Here is a 20,102-nt window from a genome sequence, read left to right on the forward strand (position 1 = left end):
CCTTATGGAGTCGGTTTCTAACTGTTTGTGCAGACACATGCACATTTGTGGCCTGCTGGAGGTCATTTTGCAGGGCTCTGACAGTGTTCATCCTTGCACGGAGGAGGTAACGTTCCTGCTGCTGGGTTGTTGCCCTCCTATGGCTCCCTCCACATCTCCTGGTATCTGCTCCATGCTCTGGACATTGTGCTGACAGACACAGCTGCCCTTCTTGCCACAGCTCGCACTGATGTGCCATCCTGGATGAACTGCACTACCTGAGCAACTTCTGTGGGTTCTACTGTAGACACCGCCTCATTCTACCGTACCTCTAGGGGTGAGCGCAATGGTAAAATGAAAAAGTGACCAAAACAGCCAAAAAGGATGAGAACAGAGAAATGGTCTGTGGTCACCACCTGCAGAACCACTCCTTTATAGGGGGTATCTTGCCAATTGCCTATCATTTCTACCAGTTGTCTGTTCCATTTGGACAACAGCAAGAGAAATGGATTCACAATCAGTGTTGCTTCATAACTGGACAGGTAGATTTCACAGAAGTGTTATTGACTTGGAGATAATAAGGGAACACTTACATTGGTTCACAAAATACACTGCTCAAAAAAAACAACCCAATCACTCAAATACCTGTGTCTTTGCTTTTATTCTATGTTATCTATTTTTGCCTGTTTGATATGTACAGGTGCATCTCACCAAGTTAGAATATCAAAAAGTTAATTTCAGTTCTTCAATACAAAAAGTGAAACTCATATTATATAGTCATTACAAACAGTGATCTATTTCAAGTGTTTATTTCTGTTAATGTTGATGATTATGGCTTACAGCCAATGAAAACACAAAAGTCATTATCTCAATAAATTAGAATTAACAAAAAACACCTGCAAAGGCTTTCTAAGCATTTAAAAAGGTCCCTTAGTTTCAGTAGGCTCCACAATCATGGGGAAGACTGCTGACTTGACAGATGTCCAGAAGGTAGTTATTGACACTCCACAAGGAGGGCAAGCCACAAAAGGTCATTGATAAAGAAGCTGACTGTTCACAGAGTGCTGAATCCAATCATATTAATGGAAAGTTGAGTGGAAGGAAAAAGTGTGGTAGAAAAAGGTGCGCAAGCAACCGCGATAACCGCAGCCTTGAAAGGATTGTTAAGAAATTTGGGGGAGATTCACAAGGAGTGGACTGCTGCTGGAGTCATTGCTTCAAGAGCCACCACACACAGACCTATCCAGGACATGGGCTACAAGTGTCGCATTCCTTATGTCAAGCCACTCATAACCAATAGACAACGCCAGAAGCATCTTCCCTGGGCCAAGGAGAAAAAGACCTGGACTGATGCTCAGTGGTCCAAGGTTTTGTTTTCAGATGAAAGTAAATTTTGCATTTCATTTGGAAATCAAGGTCCCAGAGTCTGGAGGAAGAGTGGAGAGGCACACAATCCAAGCTGCTTGAGGTCTAGTGTGAAGTTTCCACAATCTGTGATGGTTTGGGAAGCCATGTCATCTGCTGGTGTAGGTCTACTGTGTTTTATCAAGACCAAAGTCAGTGCAGCCGTCTACCAGGAAATTTTAGAGCACTTCATGCTTCCCTCTGCCGACAAGCTTTTTGGAGATGGAAATTTCATTCTCCAGCAGGACTTGGCACCTGTCCACAATGCCAAAAGTACCAATACCTAATTAAAAACAACAGTATCACTGTGCTTGATTGGCCAGCAAATTCAACGGACTTTAATCCAATAGAGAATCTATGGGGTATTGTCAAAAGGAAGATGAGAGACACCAGACCCATCAATGCAGACGAGCTTACACACAGGAGAAAAATAGACCGGGACAAAAAAAATTCCTGGAAAACAGCAAGCACAAGTGCTGATCAGCGATTTGCGTCAATGATCAGCGCTTGGCGGCTGCAGGACGCACGCACGGAGGTGGATAACAGGAGCAAAGTGATTAACAGCTCCCCCAAAAAGAAGTACGATTCCCCCCACCACAGTATTATTCCCAACAGCCACCCAACAAAGTATGGATTGCGGGGAGGGCGGCCACAGCATGCCTCAAATGGGCCATTGCTTCCAGCCTTTTAGTGTTCAGCTCTGAGGGCCAAATCTTAACAGCCTAAGGGTCAGATGTGGCCCACGGGTTGTAGTTTGCCCAGGTCTGCTACAAGCAGATTTTGCTACAGATTTCACTTTTTCCATTGCAACATGGGTGAAATCAGCATGGTTTTGAAAATCTGCATTGGGTCAGTTGTGTAATTCAGTGCAAAGGTTAAAAGGGGCATTCCCATCAACAAGATCGTATCCAAATGTGTAGTAGTGTAATATTAGTGAATACCTCTAATTAGATATGTAGCACAGTTCTTCTGATTTGCTATTTGCTTACCCCATGTGCAGGGCATTGCAGTAGCTAATATATCCATGGTTACAACCACTAAACAGCTGTCACTATATGAGTGGCCCGTAACCGTGGATACCCAAGCCACTTTAATGTCCTGCACATGTGGTAAGTAACCTAGCGAATCAGAAGAACTACACTACATTTATAATTGGAGGCCTTTGCTAACATTATTACACCCACTAAATATTAGAATAAGATCTTCCCACAATGAGCTTTTGATGACGGGTGTTTTCTCTACTAAAAAAAGCAGTGTGTAAAACACACAACTATCAAAAGTTTTTTCAAAGCTACCAGGAAGTATCAAAAGCAAAGCAGCTTTATTTAAAACATAAAAAGAAACACAGCGTCAAAAACTCAATGGAAAAAAACAAAAACACAAACACCAGAAACCAAACTTACCTAGTAGGAGGAGAAATGCTTCAGAAAATCTGCAACAAAAGCTCATCGTGGGAACATTGCCTTAAAGAAGTTGTCCGGTCTTGAGCTACAAGTTTAAAGTAACTATGGCCGCAGACTTGTGAATCCTCACATCATGCGCACTGCGAGGATTCATACTCCCAGCCACATTCAGACTAGACTGTTTCCAGCCTCACTCAACACACTTGCATTAAGCGAGGCCACGACCATCTAGTTGGCATGTGATCGTATGCATGAAAATCATATACTTGCTGGTGAATCCTCAACGCGCAGTGCGCGCAATGTGAAGATTCACATGTCAGCAGTTAATGAAGACTTGCAGCTTAGGACCAGACAACCTCTTTAATGTTAGTTTCTGTGCAGAGGATTGTATTGAAATATCACCTCCCTAGCTGGTACTGTCTTCCGAAATGCATGAACATACCTTACAGGGGTTGTCTGTTAAAAAAACATGGCTGCTTTCTTTAATCTCAAACATTGCAGCAACTGACATTTAATGCATGCTGTTATTGCAATCCAGCCCCATTTATTTTAATGCAGCCCTTTAAATATACAAATTACATGATGTGGGGGAAGGGGAATCCAAGGCATTTTACAGCGGACCATTAGGTGTACAGCCATTTTTACTTGCTGGTCCAATACTGGAAAAGCAGGTCTGCTTTCCAGGAATAGCATTACATTTTTGCAGGGGATGGGTCTTTTATTGCAACTTCTGTGCATTCTGATTGGTACTGAAGATAAATGGGGCTGAGCTGCAATACCAGTGACAAGCCATGGACAAGAGTGGCGCTGTTTCTATAAAGAAAGCAGAGCCTTATGTATCCCAAGCAACCCTTTTAACAACCCAATAGTTTACAAGGATTAAAAAACAATCAAAAAAACTATGAAGAGAAAATATACTTTGCTGGCTTCTAGACAGTACAGATAAAAAATAAATAAAATAATCACATTTAATAGACAAAGCAAGACAGGATTTCTTCAAACAGTTTAATTTCAAAAGGCAGAAAACAGAAGCATTGGTAGATTCCTGGATTATTGCACTGGTTTGATGCGGTCTTTGCTGAAATCCACTCAACAAAATCCTTCCCGAGAGAAAAAAGAAAAAAAAAAAAACAAAAAAAACAAAAACACCCCCAAAAAAACTAAATGCTACTTTAAAAGAAAAAAAAAAAAAGACTGAAGGAAAGGATTTTGCCTTCAATGCTCGATGCTGGAGAACATGCATTTCGTGAAATCAATCATTAATAAGCTTAGCCGTATTAAGAGGAATCTAAAACTTGGTGCTCAAATACACCACAGCCAAGGAGTGTATCTTGAAAAAGCCATGTTACAAACGCCCAAATATAACCTGGGTTTTAATAACTAACAGCGGTATCTTCAGCACCTACCCGCTAGAGTCCATGTTGCTTAAAAACACCAGGTTCTGGCAATAAAAACAAAACAAAAAAGCATCTACATTCATATGATTCCTAACAAAATGTATCCATATATACAAGATTACATGGCAGCCACGACTAGTAATTGTAGCTGCCTTTATAGTTTTGGGAAGGGACCGTTCCCACGTCCTGAAGGTACATGCCGCCTTCATCCAGGTGCGACAAAGGGACAGTATCTTCTTCGCTGATCTGTCGGTCAAACTCTGATTTCAAGGCAGGACGTTGATTGTCAGGAAAAGCCAAGGAAAATAGAGCTTCGGGTTCACACACAAATTTGTAGACATAACGCTCGCCCGCCACCTGAAATATGCAAAATACATTTGGTAAAGTGTTTTGTATGCAAAAAAAACAAAACACAGCCTTACCGTCTGATAATCCCTCTAAACTATGTTCACAAGCAGTGATTTTGCAGGCTTTTTTTTTTTTTTTTTTTTTTTTTAGACTAAAACTAAACTATTAAAACATGTACTGTAGACAAATCAGACAGGTAATTAACATCCAAAAAACGCAGATAAAAATCACAGCATAACCTGCGTTTTGAAACCATTTTTACTGCCAGGTTTTGGTTATACATTAAAAAAACAAAAACATGCTGCGTGTAAATATAGCCCAATTATTACAAAATATCCAATATTATTTCTAGTATTTGAACACAATGTAGCTTTATTAATACAATATTTGAAGCAAAAAAACAAAACAAAAAACAATGTAGGGCTATGTGCGCACGATGAGGATTTGAAACAAATTTTCTGAGCGTTTTTGCCTCCACCTCGCAGAAAAAAAGCATGCGGATTTACATGCATTTTGACTTTTTTTGTCCCAATAAAGTTATTTGGTGGGACATTGCTTAAACCCTTGGATTAAGAACTGGGGTGAGTATATTGGTTCATTTAAATAATTAAAGAATGGGTCTGTTGTATTTCAAATAAAGTGTTTGCTGTGTCTGTTTAACTTTTTACTTTAATTCAGTTTGGTCACCAAAAGGTCTGATTGACACCTTGTCATCGCCAAACAAAAGAGCTGGGTGTCAGCTAGTCCCTTTCACTCAATCTTCATTAGCATTTCTATTCATGTAATTTATGCAACTGCTGTGAGCTGCTAATTTTTCCCTGGCCTTAATTAACATCTCACAGCTGGTTCATTAGCCCCCAAGTCCCCCGATCAGCACTTCGCAGCGATTTGGACACAATGTATTCATGTTGTGTCCAAAACGCGGTGTTCTAATGCCGTACTTTTGTTGTCGGTACATTTGAATCCACCGCAAATCCACAGAAATTGACATGCTGCGAGTGAGTTTCGGTACGTGGCCACGGTCAGGAACTGCTGCAGGTTTGACGCTGCGTGTTTATACAGTGTCAAACTTGCAGGGACCAGACGGTACAGCATAGTGGATGAGTCCACTAGGCGTGCATCAGAGGCTGCGAATCACATGTGGACACTGACACGGGTGATTCACAGGACCGCAACATGTCAAATTCTCTTGCGGAGTCGCTAGTCTCTGCAACAGAAATTTGACCACTAGAAAGTATTGAATGCGGTAAATCCGCATGGTTCAGTGAACACATGTGGATTTACCTGCATTCATTAGAATGCAACATTTTAGACGCAGAAAAAATTTGCGTCCAAAGCGCTGCCATGTCCAGATCGTGGGCACAGAGCCTAAAATTAAAAAAAAAAAAAAGGCGCAAGCTCCCACATCATTTTTATAACCAACAGAGGGAAAGCAGACCACTGAGGGCTGATATTAGTAGCCGGGGAAGGGGCCATTAGCCAACAATGTTCCCTGGCTATTAATATCAGCCCACAGCTGTTTGTTTTGCCTTTACTGGCTAGATTACAGGGGGATCCCAGAAAAAAATTGACGTGGGATCCCCCTTTATTTAACCATCAAAGGCTAAACTAGACAGCTGCAGGCTGATATTAATAGCCAGGGAAGGGGCCATGAATACTAGCCCCCTCTGCGGCTATTAATATCACCCCTCGGCAGTCCCAGAAATGGCGCATCCATAAGATGTGCCAAATCTGGCGCTTAGCCTCGCTCTTCTCACTGCCCTGTAGCGGTGGCAGTGGGGTAATGGGGTTGGGGGTTCAAGTCAGCCTTGTATTGGCGGCTGACGTGAAGCCCAGGTTAGTAATGGAGGGAGTCTATAAGACGCCCCCATTACTAACCGCGTAGTAAAGAGGTCGGCGCTTTTTCAATAAAAGACACGGCCAGCATAAAGTATTTTAATGAAATAAAACACACACTGTTCTACAATTTTTTTTCATTTTTTTTTTTATTACCCTCCATCCGCAAAGCCTTCGATCTCCTGAAAAAAAAACGACAATCATATCCCTCACCTGTCCGCCGTCAACGACATAGTCCACAATTACGCCGAGTGTCCCGCGGCGATCTGGGTCACTTCTAAAGCAGTGACATCAGTGATGGCAGATGTCACTGCTGTAGAAGACAGCAATGTACACTGACAGGGGTGTAATATCACCCCGTCAGTGTACATTGCTGCAGGCAGTCACTGGAGTTGATCAACTGAAGATCAGCCCCGGTGAACTGGGAATGTTCCCAGGGTGAGCATCAGCTGATCATGACGTCACTGCAGGGCGCAAGCCCGCCCCCTGCAGTGTACCGCTGAGGACCAGGAAGACACCGGGGGCCGCCGGACAGGTAAGTATAAAAGGTTTATTTTTCCTTTTTTCATTTTATTTTTACTACCGCAGGCACGTGGGCTGGGAAGAGCACACTGCTGCTCCTCCCTTCCACGTCGTTCCCGCTGTTATCAGCAGGAACGGCGGTCGGATGAGGGGAGTAGCAGTCTCCTCTCCCGACCCAGTTACCACACGCACCGCCGTTCCGGCGCGATTTCGCGCCTATTGATTTTCATTGAAACACAGCAATTAGGCAGGTATAGATATTCTACCTGCGGGTTTGCTGCGATTCAATGCAAGTCAATGTGCGCAAATTCGCCACAGAATCACGCTAGAAATGGTCCTGCTGCAGTTTTTACCGCAATCGTAATCCGGAGCGGAAATTTCCGCATCATGTGCGCAGCACATCTGTATTACCATTGCTATACATAGCAGATTTATTAACAAGCGTTTTTAAAGCGTTTCCGTGGCAGAAAAACTGCCGTGGAAACGCAATAAAAACACATTGTGTGCACATAGCCTAAAACCTAGCAATATGGATTTTTGTGTTGCTTTTAACCTTTGCCTATAGGTCTAATACCAGCTATAAAATCACAGACTGCTATTTCTAATCAATAATGGAGACTGTGATCATTCTGGGCATGAGGCCTTAGTCTCAAAGTAAACAAGTTGTACAAAGCTATGACACCACATTCATTGTAGTCTATTTACCCCTTACTTGTACCACCACATACAGAAGTGGCATACTCCATCCAATACAACAATACAGAGTTATTCCACCTTAGAAGCATTGCTTAGGAGAATCATGGTGCACAAAACCTGACCATGTAGCATCTATGGCTCGGAACGGCTGAGTTTTGTCTCTATGAGCCCTAAGGGCAATATTGGAATCTCCTGGGTTTCATGTGTGAATTTATCTCAATATCAAAAAATTTTTTCTAAATTATTATCCAAGATGACTTTAAAGGGGTTGTCCGGGACAATTTTAATTTTTTCCTCATGGAGCCAAGAACAAACAGGCAGGTAGTTGCTAACTACCTGCTTATTCTGCCCGGTGTCGGCACAGAGCAATCTCAGACAGCTCATGTCTCAATTCTGCAGCTTCACCTCAACAGAGAAGCTCTTAATCTTCTGGTCTGCTCTGTCAACGGGACAAGACTGCCGACATCATGCTCAATGTCAGCTGGCTCCCTGCAGTTATGCAGCGGGGAGCAAGCAGTCACTCAGCATGACATTGGCAGACGCCAGTCAACAGAACAAAGTGGAAGTGGTCACTGGAAGCCACAGAGTAACTGACAGGAGCGATTCATGACCATTCTGAGCTGGCAGATATCGGCAACGGGCAGAACAGACTGGTAGTTAGCATCTACCAGCCTATAAATTCTTAGGTCCATAAGAGAAACATAAAATAGTCCTGGATAACCCTTTCAACAACCAGCAGCCTCTAAAAGCATCTTTCTACATATACCATAAGTAATTTATGAGGTCAACTGTAAGGGAATTTCAAAAAGAAATATAAAACTAACATGATTAGTGCGCATTTATGCAAATACCATTATCTACTTCTGGAGAACACTTTTAAAATCAGTGGGGACCCAAGGGGTCATGCTTCAACTGGTCCACAAGTTATCACCTATTCTTTGGAAAAGATACATCTGTAAATTTCGGAAATAACCCTTCCATGGTGTTTGTCTGACATCTATAATATAACGCTATAAGCGTCCCTCTGTCTGAAGCTTTTATAGACTGCGCAAGTGCCACGCACCTGTGCAGTCTGGTTCCAGACAGAACGCATCAAGCCGTTACAGGTAAGAGGAGTGTATGGCGTCGGAGAGCGCGGTATGCGTAGGCACTGAACGCATACCGCGATCTCCGGCGCCATACTTACTTGACCGGGAGGAGCGTTGCCGTGGCACCTCTGTTCTGGCCGGAGACCAGGACAGGAGGGTGGCGTGGGAAAATCGGCATCAGTGCATAAGCATAGCGGGCTATCCGGCACCATTTTACTGAAGACACATTTGCAGTGTGTCTTCAGCAAAATGGCGCCAGACAAAGCGGTATGGGCACACGTGTACTCCAGCACCACACTCCTCCCCAGGCCTCCGACAGAATGGGACGCAGCTCCTTGGCCACAGGGAAGAAAGGGGAGTACAAGCGTTTATTTTGTGTGTGCGCAGCGTGATCGGGATGAGGGGGCACCATGCATTCCAGGATGAGGGGGCACCATGCATTCCAGGATAAGGGGGTACCATGCATTCCAGGATAAGGGGGTACCATGCATACCAGGATAAGGGATGAGGGGGCAGCACAAATACCAGGATGAGGGGGCAGCACAAATACCAGGATGAGGGATGAGGGGGCAGCACAAATACCAGGATAAGGGACTGGGGGGGCAGCACATACCAATAAAAATGCTCGCCACCTGGGAGTAGAACGGGATCAATAGATAGTTATATATGACTAGATTCAATTATAAGCCTTTTTTTAAAAGGAGGTTAAAAATGTTGACAGAGCACATTTAGTAACTTTGCAGTCTATTTTGGGTACAGTAGTACATAAAAGGGTAAAAAAAAAAAAAAAAAAAAATAATGTTTGCTTAATATACTCACTTTTTGCATAATTCCCTTCTCATAGTAATAGCGCAGTGACCGACTGAGCTTGTCATAGTTCATGGCTGGCCGGTTTTTCTGCATGCCCCAAAGTCTGGCAACCTGCAAAAATAGGTCACAAGCGTCAAAACAGACTCAAATAAGCCTGAATAGCTAGAGAGGTTAACTTAATCATTTTCTTCCTTTCTTTCGTACTTTGTATTTATTGCCTCTAGGCATACAAGACCTTTCAGCTTGCCCAGGCTGATACTGAAGAGACTCACCCAGCTGTGACATTCGAGAATAGAAGAGAACTAATCCAGTTGTATGGACAAGCTTGGGTGGAGGTAAAAAAAGGTTAGGTTGGCTAGAATTTCTTAAGTTTTGAGGGAGATTTGACATTATCACAACTACAAGTCAAAAAATTACTGCAACCTCACTACCATGATAATATGTCTGCTTCTTACTATTAGATGCCCACAATCCAAAATAGGTGGGAAAATTAGCTGATCTCTTCTGCATTTCTGTGATTGTTTAATGGTTGGACATATGACAAAACCGTTTCGAACCATCGTATTTTGTTGTATTGGTGGAAAAAAAGGCAAATTTCTGCCTATAATAAGCACGACCAATGGTATAACAGATTGACTAGCATTCACTTGAGGCACCTTTACATGGGCTAAGACAAGCCGAATTGGCTCAGACCCATCATTATTACAAGATGACAAGTTAATACAGGGCCTTAAGTGCTCGTGCATATGACTGTATTTTCGGTCAGTGTGATCCAACAAATCATGGGGTTGCACTTGGAACAATTTTATGCCAAGCAAGTCAATGTGTCCATAAAAAAATGAAAACATATCAAACCGCACTAAGTAGACATCAGAGTGCAGTCCAATTTCCAAAAACAGAATGGAGAATTTTTTTCCCCTCATCTTCTCCATAGCCAAGAAAATCAGATCAGAGCGTGATCAGAGCGTGATCAGAGCGTGATCAGAGCGTGATCAGAGCGTGATCAGAGCGTGATCAGAGCGTGATCTCAAAAATGCATACAACATGGTGAAAAGCAAACACATTCAGAATGGGAATGCCTGCAATCTTACCTCTTCTGGTTCTATCAACTTGAACTCCATGCCCCGACCTGTCCAGGCGATGAAATGAGAGTTTGAGGGATCATCCAGCAGAGCCACAAGGAACTGCCATAGCTGCAAGGATCCACGTCTTTGGTATGGAGGTCCATCTCTATAGGTTCCAACTTCCTGTTTAATATCTCCTGCTGTAATCCCACAAAGCTCAGGTCAACTCATACAACATCAACAAACGATATAGAACACATGCATGCTTTTTACAGAAGCAAATTATATTTATTCCCTTTCATCTCAAATTATTCAATGCCTCCTTTCCTAAAATGTACTCCGACTTAACATTCCCTGTAGATAAGATGATATTAGAGATCTTCGTTCCTGTCCACCATGTTAGATATGCTAAAGACAAGGAATACCAGTACGTCTACTACATGTGTATGTAGACACTTGGTTATTAGGCATGGAGAACAAGCAAACAGGAAAGAAAATGTGGACCCAAGGACTATTTGTATCTAAGTTTAGGACCAGAAGCTTGAATATACTTCCCAATCTATCACATCTACCAAAATAAGAACTTATGTGATACTAAAACACCAACCTTCAAACTTCTCTGGTACAACACATGCATCATCAGTAAAACTTCTCATGGGCTTTTCATAACCATAACCTATAAAGAAAAATGGGAAAGCCAACTTAATAGGATGCAATCATTAATTTTAATCATATTACAACTTCTTGGCTGTTGACATAATGGCGGAAGAACAGTAAAAAGTAGTATATGAAAAAAAAATTTGGTAAATGTCAACTTAATAAAAAAAAATAAATAAAGTGATGATTTTCTATAACTTATCAAATACTTGTACTTTAATACAAATCCTACGAAATCCTAGTAAAGTTCAAGTAATTTATGTCCAGGGATCTTTCTATAGAAGGTGTCTTGTGCTCAATGACCGGTCATGACCATCACTTTCCTTTTCAAAAACAGGTTGTGTGATATATCCGACATCTCTAACCTACAATCAGAGCTTCTATTTTTCGACTAGGACTTCCCACTTTCAAAAAAAGCCTAACTAAATAAAAAAGACACAAATATAATACACAAGTCATAATTACCATCCATGTTTGGGTAGCCTTCCACATTCCTGTACATGGACTGACAGCCAGGAACATCTGTCAAGAAAGAATGGAACAAAAAACATTGATCAAAAGAAAAAAAAAAAAAAAAAAAAAAAAAAGTAAAATGTAACCCACAAATGTTCTTGCACTGAAAATCAGAAATCTGGTGCGAATCTAAATCTCCCAAAAATACACATGGCAAATAAGTTAATTAGCCAGATGTGCTGTAGGTTTATATTAGCCCAAATCAACGGAGAAGTGGATTGTAAACACATCTGAAAATCCTAATTGTGCTTCCGTTTCTGATACCTTTGGAGTTTACATTACCCCGGACCCCAGCTGTTTAGATGTTTTAGATACAATAAATAAAAGAAAATAAATTTAGCGGTTTGTGACAAGCCAAAATGTTAAATAAAGTTACATTACCATACAAGTGCTTCATACCAGATTCCTCTAGATGTGCCCACCTGGTGGTAGTGGTCAAACATTGTAACGCACGGGGAGGGGGGGTGCAATACATTAAAAATTACCATTAGGCCATGTCTGACCCTGGAATTTCTGATTTGTTGCAGCTTAAGTAGAGGTAATGCATAGCTTTTCCCTATAGAATCTACTTGAAATAAAAGTAGTATGCTACTTTTTGGAGATGGAAATTTCATTCTCCAGCAGGACTTGGCACCTGTCCACACTGCCAAGAGTACCAATACCTGGTTTACACACAACAGTATCACTGTGCTTGATTGGCCAGCAAACTCGCCTGACCTTAATCCCATAGAGAATCTATGGGGTATAGTCAAGAGGAAGATGAGACACCAGACCCAACAATGCAGACGAGCTGAAGGCTGCAATCAAAGCAACCTGGGCTTCCATAACACCTCAGCAGTGCCACACGCTGATCGCCTCCATGTCACGCCGCATTGATGCAGTAATTGATGCAAAAGGAGCCCTGACCAAGTATTGAGTGCATTTACTGAACATACATTTCAGTAGGCCAACATTTCAGATTTTAAAAACATTTTTCAAGCTGTTATAAAGTATTCTAATTTACTGAGATAATGACTTTTGTGATTTCATTGGCTGTAAGCCATAATCAACATTAACAGAAATAAACACTTGAAATAGATCACTGTTTGTAATGACTCTATATAATATACAAGTTTCACTTTTTGTATTGAAGAACTGAAATAAATTAACTTTGTGATGATATTCTAATTTCGTGAGATGCGCGTCTGTGTATCTATATATGTATGTATATATGTGTATACATATGTGTATGTTATAGAATATAATATATATTATATTCTAACACACATACATACACAATTCGGTTCCAATTGAAATTAGATCTCAATGGGTATTAATAGTTATCAAAGATCCTTGGACATCCTCAAGAGGAGGGTAAAGGGGAAAAAAAAAAAAAAAAAAAACAGCATCTTCCCCAATTCCTGTCAGACCAGTATAGCAAATGCACTGCTCAAAAAAATAAAGGGACCACTTAAACAGAATATAACTCCAAGTAAATCAAACTTCTGTGAAATCAAACTGTCCACTTAGAAAGAAACCCTGATTGACAATCAATTTCACATGCTGTTGTGCAAATGGAATAGACAATAGATGGAAATGCCTGGAAATTATCAAGACACCCTCAATAAAGGAGTGGTTCTGCAGGTGGGGACCTCAGACCACATCTCAGTACCAATGCTTTCTGGCTGATGTCTTGGTCACTTGATTGTTGGTTGTGCTTTCACACTCGTGGTAGCATGAGACGAACTCTACAACCCACAGAAGTTGCTCAGGTAGTGCAGCTCATCCAGGATGGCACATCAATGCGAGCTGTGGCAAGAAGGTTTGCCGTGTCTGTCAGCGTAGTGTCCAGAGGCTGGAGGTGCTACCAGGAGACAGGCCAGTACACCAGGAGATGTGGAGGGGGCCATAGGAGGGCAACAACCCAGCAGCAGGACCGCTACCTCCGCCTTTGTGCAAGGAAGAACAGGAGGAGCACTGCCAGAGCCCTGCAAAATGACCTCCAGCAGGCCACAAATGTGCATGTGTCTGCACAAACTGTTAGAAACCGACTCCATGGGGGTGGTATGAGGGCCCAACGTCCATAGATGGGGGTTGTGCTCACAGCCCAACACCGTGCAGGACGCTTGGCATTTGCCACAGAACACCAGGCTGGGCAAAGTCGCTACTGGCGCCCTGTGCTCTTCACAGATGAAAGCAGGTTCACACTGAGCACATGTGACAGACGTGACAGAGTCTGGAGACGCCGTGGAGAGCGATCTGCTGCCTGCAACATCCTTCAGCATGACCGGTTTGGCAGTGGGTCAGTAATTGTGTGGGTTGGCATTTATTTGGAGGGCTGCACAGGCCTCCATGTGCTCGCCAGAGGTAGCCTGACTGCCATTAGGTACCGAGATGAGATCCTCAGACCCCTTGTGAGACCATATGCTGGTGCGGTTGGCCCTGGGTTCCTCCTAATGCAGTACAATGCCAGACCTCATGTGGCTGGAGTGTGTCAGCAGTTCCTGCAAGATGAAGGCATTGAAGCTATGGACTGGGCCGCCCGTTCCCCAGATCTGAATCTGATTGAGCACATCTGGGACATCATGTCTCGCTCCATCCACTAACGTCACGTTGCACCACAGACTGTCCAGGAGTTGGCAGATGCTTTAGTCCAGGTCTGGGAGGAGATCCCACAGGAGACCATCCGCAACCTCATCAGGAGCATGCCCAGGCGTTGTAGGGCGGTCATACAGGCACGTGGAGGCCACACACAATACTGAGCCTCATTTTGACTTGTTTTAAGGACATTATATCAAAGTTGGATCAGTCTGTAGTATGTTTTTCCACTTTAATTTTGGGGGTGACTCCAAATCCAGGCCTCCATTGGTTAATAAATTTGATTTCCATTGATTATTTGTGTGTGATTTTGTTGTCAGCACATTCAACTTTGTACAGAACAAAGTATTCAATGAGAATATTTCATTAATTCAGATCTAGGATGTGTTCGAGTGTTCCCTTTATTTTTTGAGCAGTGTATATGAAATATATGGTTAGATTTCGGTTGACGTGACCATATTATGTATTGGTGACTGAGAATGAGTTGAGTCTCTGACCTGTCCTATATACAAACGCTTGCATTAATGTTCTCCAGCCGGCATGGACCATAACTAGGTTCTTAAAAGCTCTAGGTCTTGGTCTGACCACAGTGATAATAGATTAGTCATGCACGGCTAATATTTTAAAGCTAGAAGTGATGCAAACCCTGAAATCATTGATAAATATCCCCCGAATTGCACCTGCAGATTACACTCCTGGCTCAGGACTCCCAAGGAGAGAACTTGAATTTGTTGTTTCAGTTCCGATTTCCACATCATTTTTTGCTTATTCCTGGAACGTCTCCTTTAAATGTAAATGTTAGGGCTGCAGTTTGGTTGTCAGTGGAGTATTTGTAACCTCTATAGAGGGCTGTTTTTTTTCCCAGCGCCTTAATAGCCTTGGGCAGAAATACAGTAACAGATAGTGTTACCACAAGACAGCCCATATTTCTGGTATGATGTCAGCTGCCTATGAAAAAAGCAGCAGAGTTTTGTAAGCCAGCACCAGAACAGCCCTACGGGGACTTCTTGTCTTTCTCTTGTCCTCCATTTTGTGAATGAAATTCCTCAGACTCCATTCAGAAAGCGAGAAGCCCCATGTATGAGTGTTGGTGACTAGCAGGCAGGTGGGAGGGAGCCGGCTACAATTCAAGGTCGTAATGCAATCCTGTTAGAGGATGCAGAAAAATTGGAGCTTGAAAATGCAAGGTCAGGGGACGGTAAGGAAAGTGCAGCCGCACATCACATGGAGGAGCGTCTGTGCTGCAGTTATTTTTTAACTTTGGAAGTGGAAACACCTGGCCAAAAGTTTCCAGACTCCTCTTGATAACGGCCTACATTAATCTATAGGAAAGCCTGGGTGCACAGCAGCTAGCTACTCCTGTAAAGTCACGAGCAGAGTCTCTCCCTACAGTAACTGTGGCAGATGTTTGTCCGAGAATGGAAAACTATTCTATAGAAACAAGCATGCCTTCATCCCACAAACGCTCTCTTTACTTCTGTGATAAAAATTGGCTCCTATGCTGGTCTTTCTTTTCACAATCATGAAGCATGGTGGCAGTGTAAAGCATGAGGGAAAACTAGAGAAACTGACTGAATTCTCTCTCATAAATAGCCACCAGCCATTGGATTTTACCCAGCAGCATCCATAGACTTTAAAGGCTATGAACATTTTTGGACAGAATTTTTTTTTTTTTTTTTTTTTTTTTTTAATTGTCAATTGCCTTATATATGGGCAGAAAGGGGGATCAGTAGTTAACACTGTTGACTCGCAGCTTAGAATTTCTGGATTCAAATTCCATAACATCTGTAAGGAGTTTGTATGGGGACAATGCTGACAGTGTAAAAACACAGCGGAATATGTTGGTACTAAAGCAGTAAAAATGTTACAAATCTGTGAGCTCCTGATGGCTTTCTCTCAAGGAAGGGATTTTTACATATATCTGCAGTAAACAGGGGGAAAGTATCTAAAGTTTTATGGAGAGCAGAGAAAATGTGTTACAGATAACGAGGAAAGCACAAGCGGTAGAAATAAGTGCAGTTTTGGAGCTGCGCTCGTACACGACAAAGTGAAGACACCAGCGACCTGGATACACAAAATTCTGGATACAATGTTTCTCTTCAGAGGGAGGGACATTCCCATAAGAAAAAAAAAAAAATCAACCTTGACCAGGCAGCAAAGCTCATATCTGGGGGTCTGAAACTGAATAAAGGAATGAAGACTGCAGATCGAAACTGGTCATATTAAAAAGGGGTCCATGGTTTTTAAAGGGAATCTGTGTAGGATCAACCCTCCTAGGCCGTCTATATGGGCATGTAGGTCATCAAAAGTGGACATCCACAATTTCTCTCAATATGTAAGTGAGCTGTAAAGATCTGTATGCTGGTAACTGATCTCCCTGAAAATCTGCCTCCAGAGGTTATTTAAAATGAAAAGGGAGTTACCAGTGTGAGACAAGTAATGACTGACAGTCTGCTCTCCTGATCTACATGTCTCACAATGGTAACACCCCCTTTTCATTTTAAAATAAAGTATGGAGGCAGATTCTCAGGGAGATCATTTTCCAGCCTTTAGATCTTAACAGCTCATTTACATATAACTAAAAACATGGATTTCTTGGGAGTAACATCAGATCGCAGATATCAAGGCATCATTTTAATCAACTTCCTATGACTTGCATGTTCATATAGACAGCTTAGGAGGGTTGATCCTACTGACAGATTACCTTTAACAGGATGGCACAAAAATGTTACGTCTCTGGGGGCTATAAAAACAGGACAAGTATCTGACAGATTGAGTTTTTACTGGTCAGATCTTTTTTGACCTTAGAAAGATGCTTACATCTGCCTATAGAGTGCTTGACCGACAATTATTGCATATATATGGCCAGTGTTAGTTGCCGTGTGCGTGGTACTATCATTAATCATAAAATCATTTAGACAATTAGTGATAATCATTAAGTCCATAGTGCATGGCTTTATACAGTGTATACCCTTTCATTTCCCTTTGTACATCTATAAGTATTGATCCTACACCATAAAAGTCAATGATCTATTTCTTGCATTTGTGAAAAGGGTCCTCTTGGACTTGCCTTATAGTAAAACAATAGTAATGGACCTGTAGGAAATCCAAAAAGATAGCCTATACTTGTATAAAACTTTCACTAGTGGACACTTTAAACTATAGGTACACAATAAAGCCATACTGATAAGTCCCCACAGTGACATCACATATACGCCAAAGGCTAAAGTGCTGTTCCTTATTGGATGATGTGATGCTACGCAAGCAAAGGACGACGTTACCAAGGCTGTATGGAGTAAGTCTAGTAAAGGAAGACCATGGTAGAAGTGAAAGAATTTTGGTAAGGATTGTAATCTGTTTTCCATCATTTTAATATAAGTTAAGTCTCCATAAAACCATAAGTTACAACTGGAAAATCTGGGACACTTCCAGAAATGAGTGAGACATCCTGGACTCCCAAAGGAGTTGGCCAACCTCCAAGACAAAAACTGTATGACGGAGCAGAAAACCATCTGCTCCCTGCCCCTCCACTTACTTTTTCAAGTCACAGGCATTTAGGCCTGCTGTCTGATGGAGAATCAGAGCATCACGCCACCAGCATTTGATGCAGACCGCAAGCTGAGCATATCTCTACTTGTCATGGCAGCTTTATAAGTAAAGTTTACATTTTCTGTTTGCATAAATACGACACTAAAACCATATGGATGCATTGAATGTGCACCAAGGATAAAATTAGGGCACAGAGAAGGCACTATTACTGTACGAAAGCACCAAGGGGGTCATTATTCCCATGTGGGGACACAAAGGGCACCATTATTGTGTCAGCCACCAGGAGGGTATAATTACTGCCTGTGACAGTGGATGGATATAGCACTATCTGGTTTGAGCAGCAGTGCTGGAAAAAGAATGGCAAAAAAAATTCCTACATTCGGCAGAGAGGAGTGATGGATGGAAGAAGTGGTCATGACAGTCAGGACCAGATGGAAAAGAAAAAATATAAAATAAATAAATCAGTGACTATGATCAGAGAAAGCCACTGGATTTATCTGTACATTTTACACATGTGAGGTTTGCAGAGCACCTGTGTAGAACTAGTATCTACCACTATATGGTCAACATACAATAGTGTTACATAGGACTGCAAAGAACAGCTCTGTACACTGCTATGGTGTTACATAGGACTACAGGTGACAAGGTAATGTACTTTCAATTTTGTTTACCACTGCTTTTATTTCATGGGTGACAGGGGTGCTTCAAAATTGAACGTGGGCTGAAACAAAGGGGTGCATCTCCATAAAGTCAGTTCTCAAAAGTTGACAAGTATGAGTAAAACCCTTTAAATCAAATAAGATTTATTGCCAGGTTTATCAGATCAGTCTCACAGTATTACCATCATCGTTGCCCCATAGCAACCATTCACCATACAGCTTTCATTTCTAACGCTCCTTTGGAAAAATAAAAGCTCTGCTGTTTGACGGTTCTGATAAATCTGCCATATTGTGTGAATGCATACATATAGCTCTATATAATAGTGCCATTACATCACTAAATAAAAATGTGTACTATATAGTCAAAAAGTCATAAATGCCTCCTAACGTCATAGATCAGCACCAGACTAAAGACAAAACCTCACATAAAAGTATCACTATACAGACAAAACCATTTATTCAGCTATACATTATAACTTTTCCAGGAGCAGAGGAAACCGGAGGAAATTAAAACTCCATTTCTAACACAAACCAGGCTTCTGACAGGTCTAGCTGTGTCGTTTCACGGCCAGCCGTTCTCGGGAGTTTTAGAACACACTTTTCTTAATTCATATAAGTGCCTGAAACAAGTAGTTTTATTTACACTCCAACGTATGTGGAGACGCGGTGTTGGATGGACCAGACAGATGTTAGCTCATTAGTAAGGAAGAGACTGCATGGAGGCAACAGGAATACAGATTTAAAGAAACCACTGCCGGCTCCATTATTGTATATGACCGACAAATAATGACCCTTTAGACTTTCAGATGATACGATCAACATCTACCAGAGAATCTTCATTAACTTCTTAGGTAGAAATTAACACTTTAAAAGTTTCAATCACTGAAGATACTTGTAAGGCCAGTCATCATCATTTAAGTAAAAGGCCCCAAACGCAGACTAAAAAGTGTATGGGTGACTGCCCACTCTTCCAACAAAGGAGGACTCTTTTTGTTAGTCAGGAGAAAAGCTTCTGCTGGAACTGTCTGGCAATGGGTTTCTCCACTCTTTGAAACCATGAACATTTGGCCAGGCTAAATGTGTGTATGAGGAACTCAAGAAAGCTAGCCGACAGCTGGATGAGCACTCAGTTGTCAGCTATGGCATGTGTACAGGGCCTTGATGAGGCCATCAACCAAGTTTGTTGTTCTTAATTTACTGGTCATTGGTTAAAGTACACTTTTTTTAAATTTTGTTGACTAGATCAATCAAATTCAGCCATGGAAGGTTGTAAGGCCTGGAATAAAGCCCACAAAATGATCATATGCAGGGGTCATGAAAACACAAAGGGGCTATTTGAGAATTCTTATTTTCACGCATAGGGCTATGAACTAACAGGCAGGTAGTTGCTAACCATCTGTCTGCTCTGCTCCTGGCAGATTTTTGCTGGCTCACAGCGGGTACAGACCACAGACGTCATGTCGACAGGGCAATGTCTTCTCTACTGCTCAGTTGCCTGGGTGTCTTGGCTGATGATCTGCAGATTGGATGGCCGGCTCCCCACTGCCCAACTTCGAGGAGCCAGCCATCAATCAACAAAAAGTCAGCAGCAATGCACCAT

The 20,102-nt window shown here is 42.0% G+C and overlaps 1 protein-coding gene across 2 annotated transcripts in view; it reads right to left on the reverse strand.

The window, feature by feature from the left end:
- Nucleotides 1-3,812: 3,812 nt before the first annotated feature.
- ETV4 (ETS variant transcription factor 4) overlaps nt 3,813-20,102 on the reverse strand; it is a 52,598-nt gene continuing 36,308 nt past the window's right edge. Inside the window, exons 9-13 of one of the 2 annotated variants that reach the window (XM_073683656.1) lie at nt 11,670-11,726; nt 11,155-11,223; nt 10,575-10,747; nt 9,493-9,594; nt 3,813-4,540 (exon numbers count right to left, since the gene is read on the reverse strand). In XM_073683656.1, the coding sequence (XP_073539757.1) occupies nt 4,319-4,540; nt 9,493-9,594; nt 10,575-10,747; nt 11,155-11,223; nt 11,670-11,726 (623 nt within the window). In that variant the 3' untranslated portion in view covers nt 3,813-4,318. The remainder of the gene's footprint in view (nt 4,541-9,492; nt 9,595-10,574; nt 10,748-11,154; nt 11,224-11,669; nt 11,727-20,102) is intronic. The other variant, XM_073683655.1, reaches the window with a different exon arrangement.

The sequence above is a fragment of the Phyllobates terribilis genome, unplaced genomic scaffold (assembly GCF_046119375.1).
Source record: "Phyllobates terribilis strain yellow unplaced genomic scaffold, ASM4611937v1 Scaffold_5__5_contigs__length_657084704, whole genome shotgun sequence".
Classification (NCBI taxonomy): domain Eukaryota; kingdom Metazoa; phylum Chordata; class Amphibia; order Anura; family Dendrobatidae; genus Phyllobates; species Phyllobates terribilis.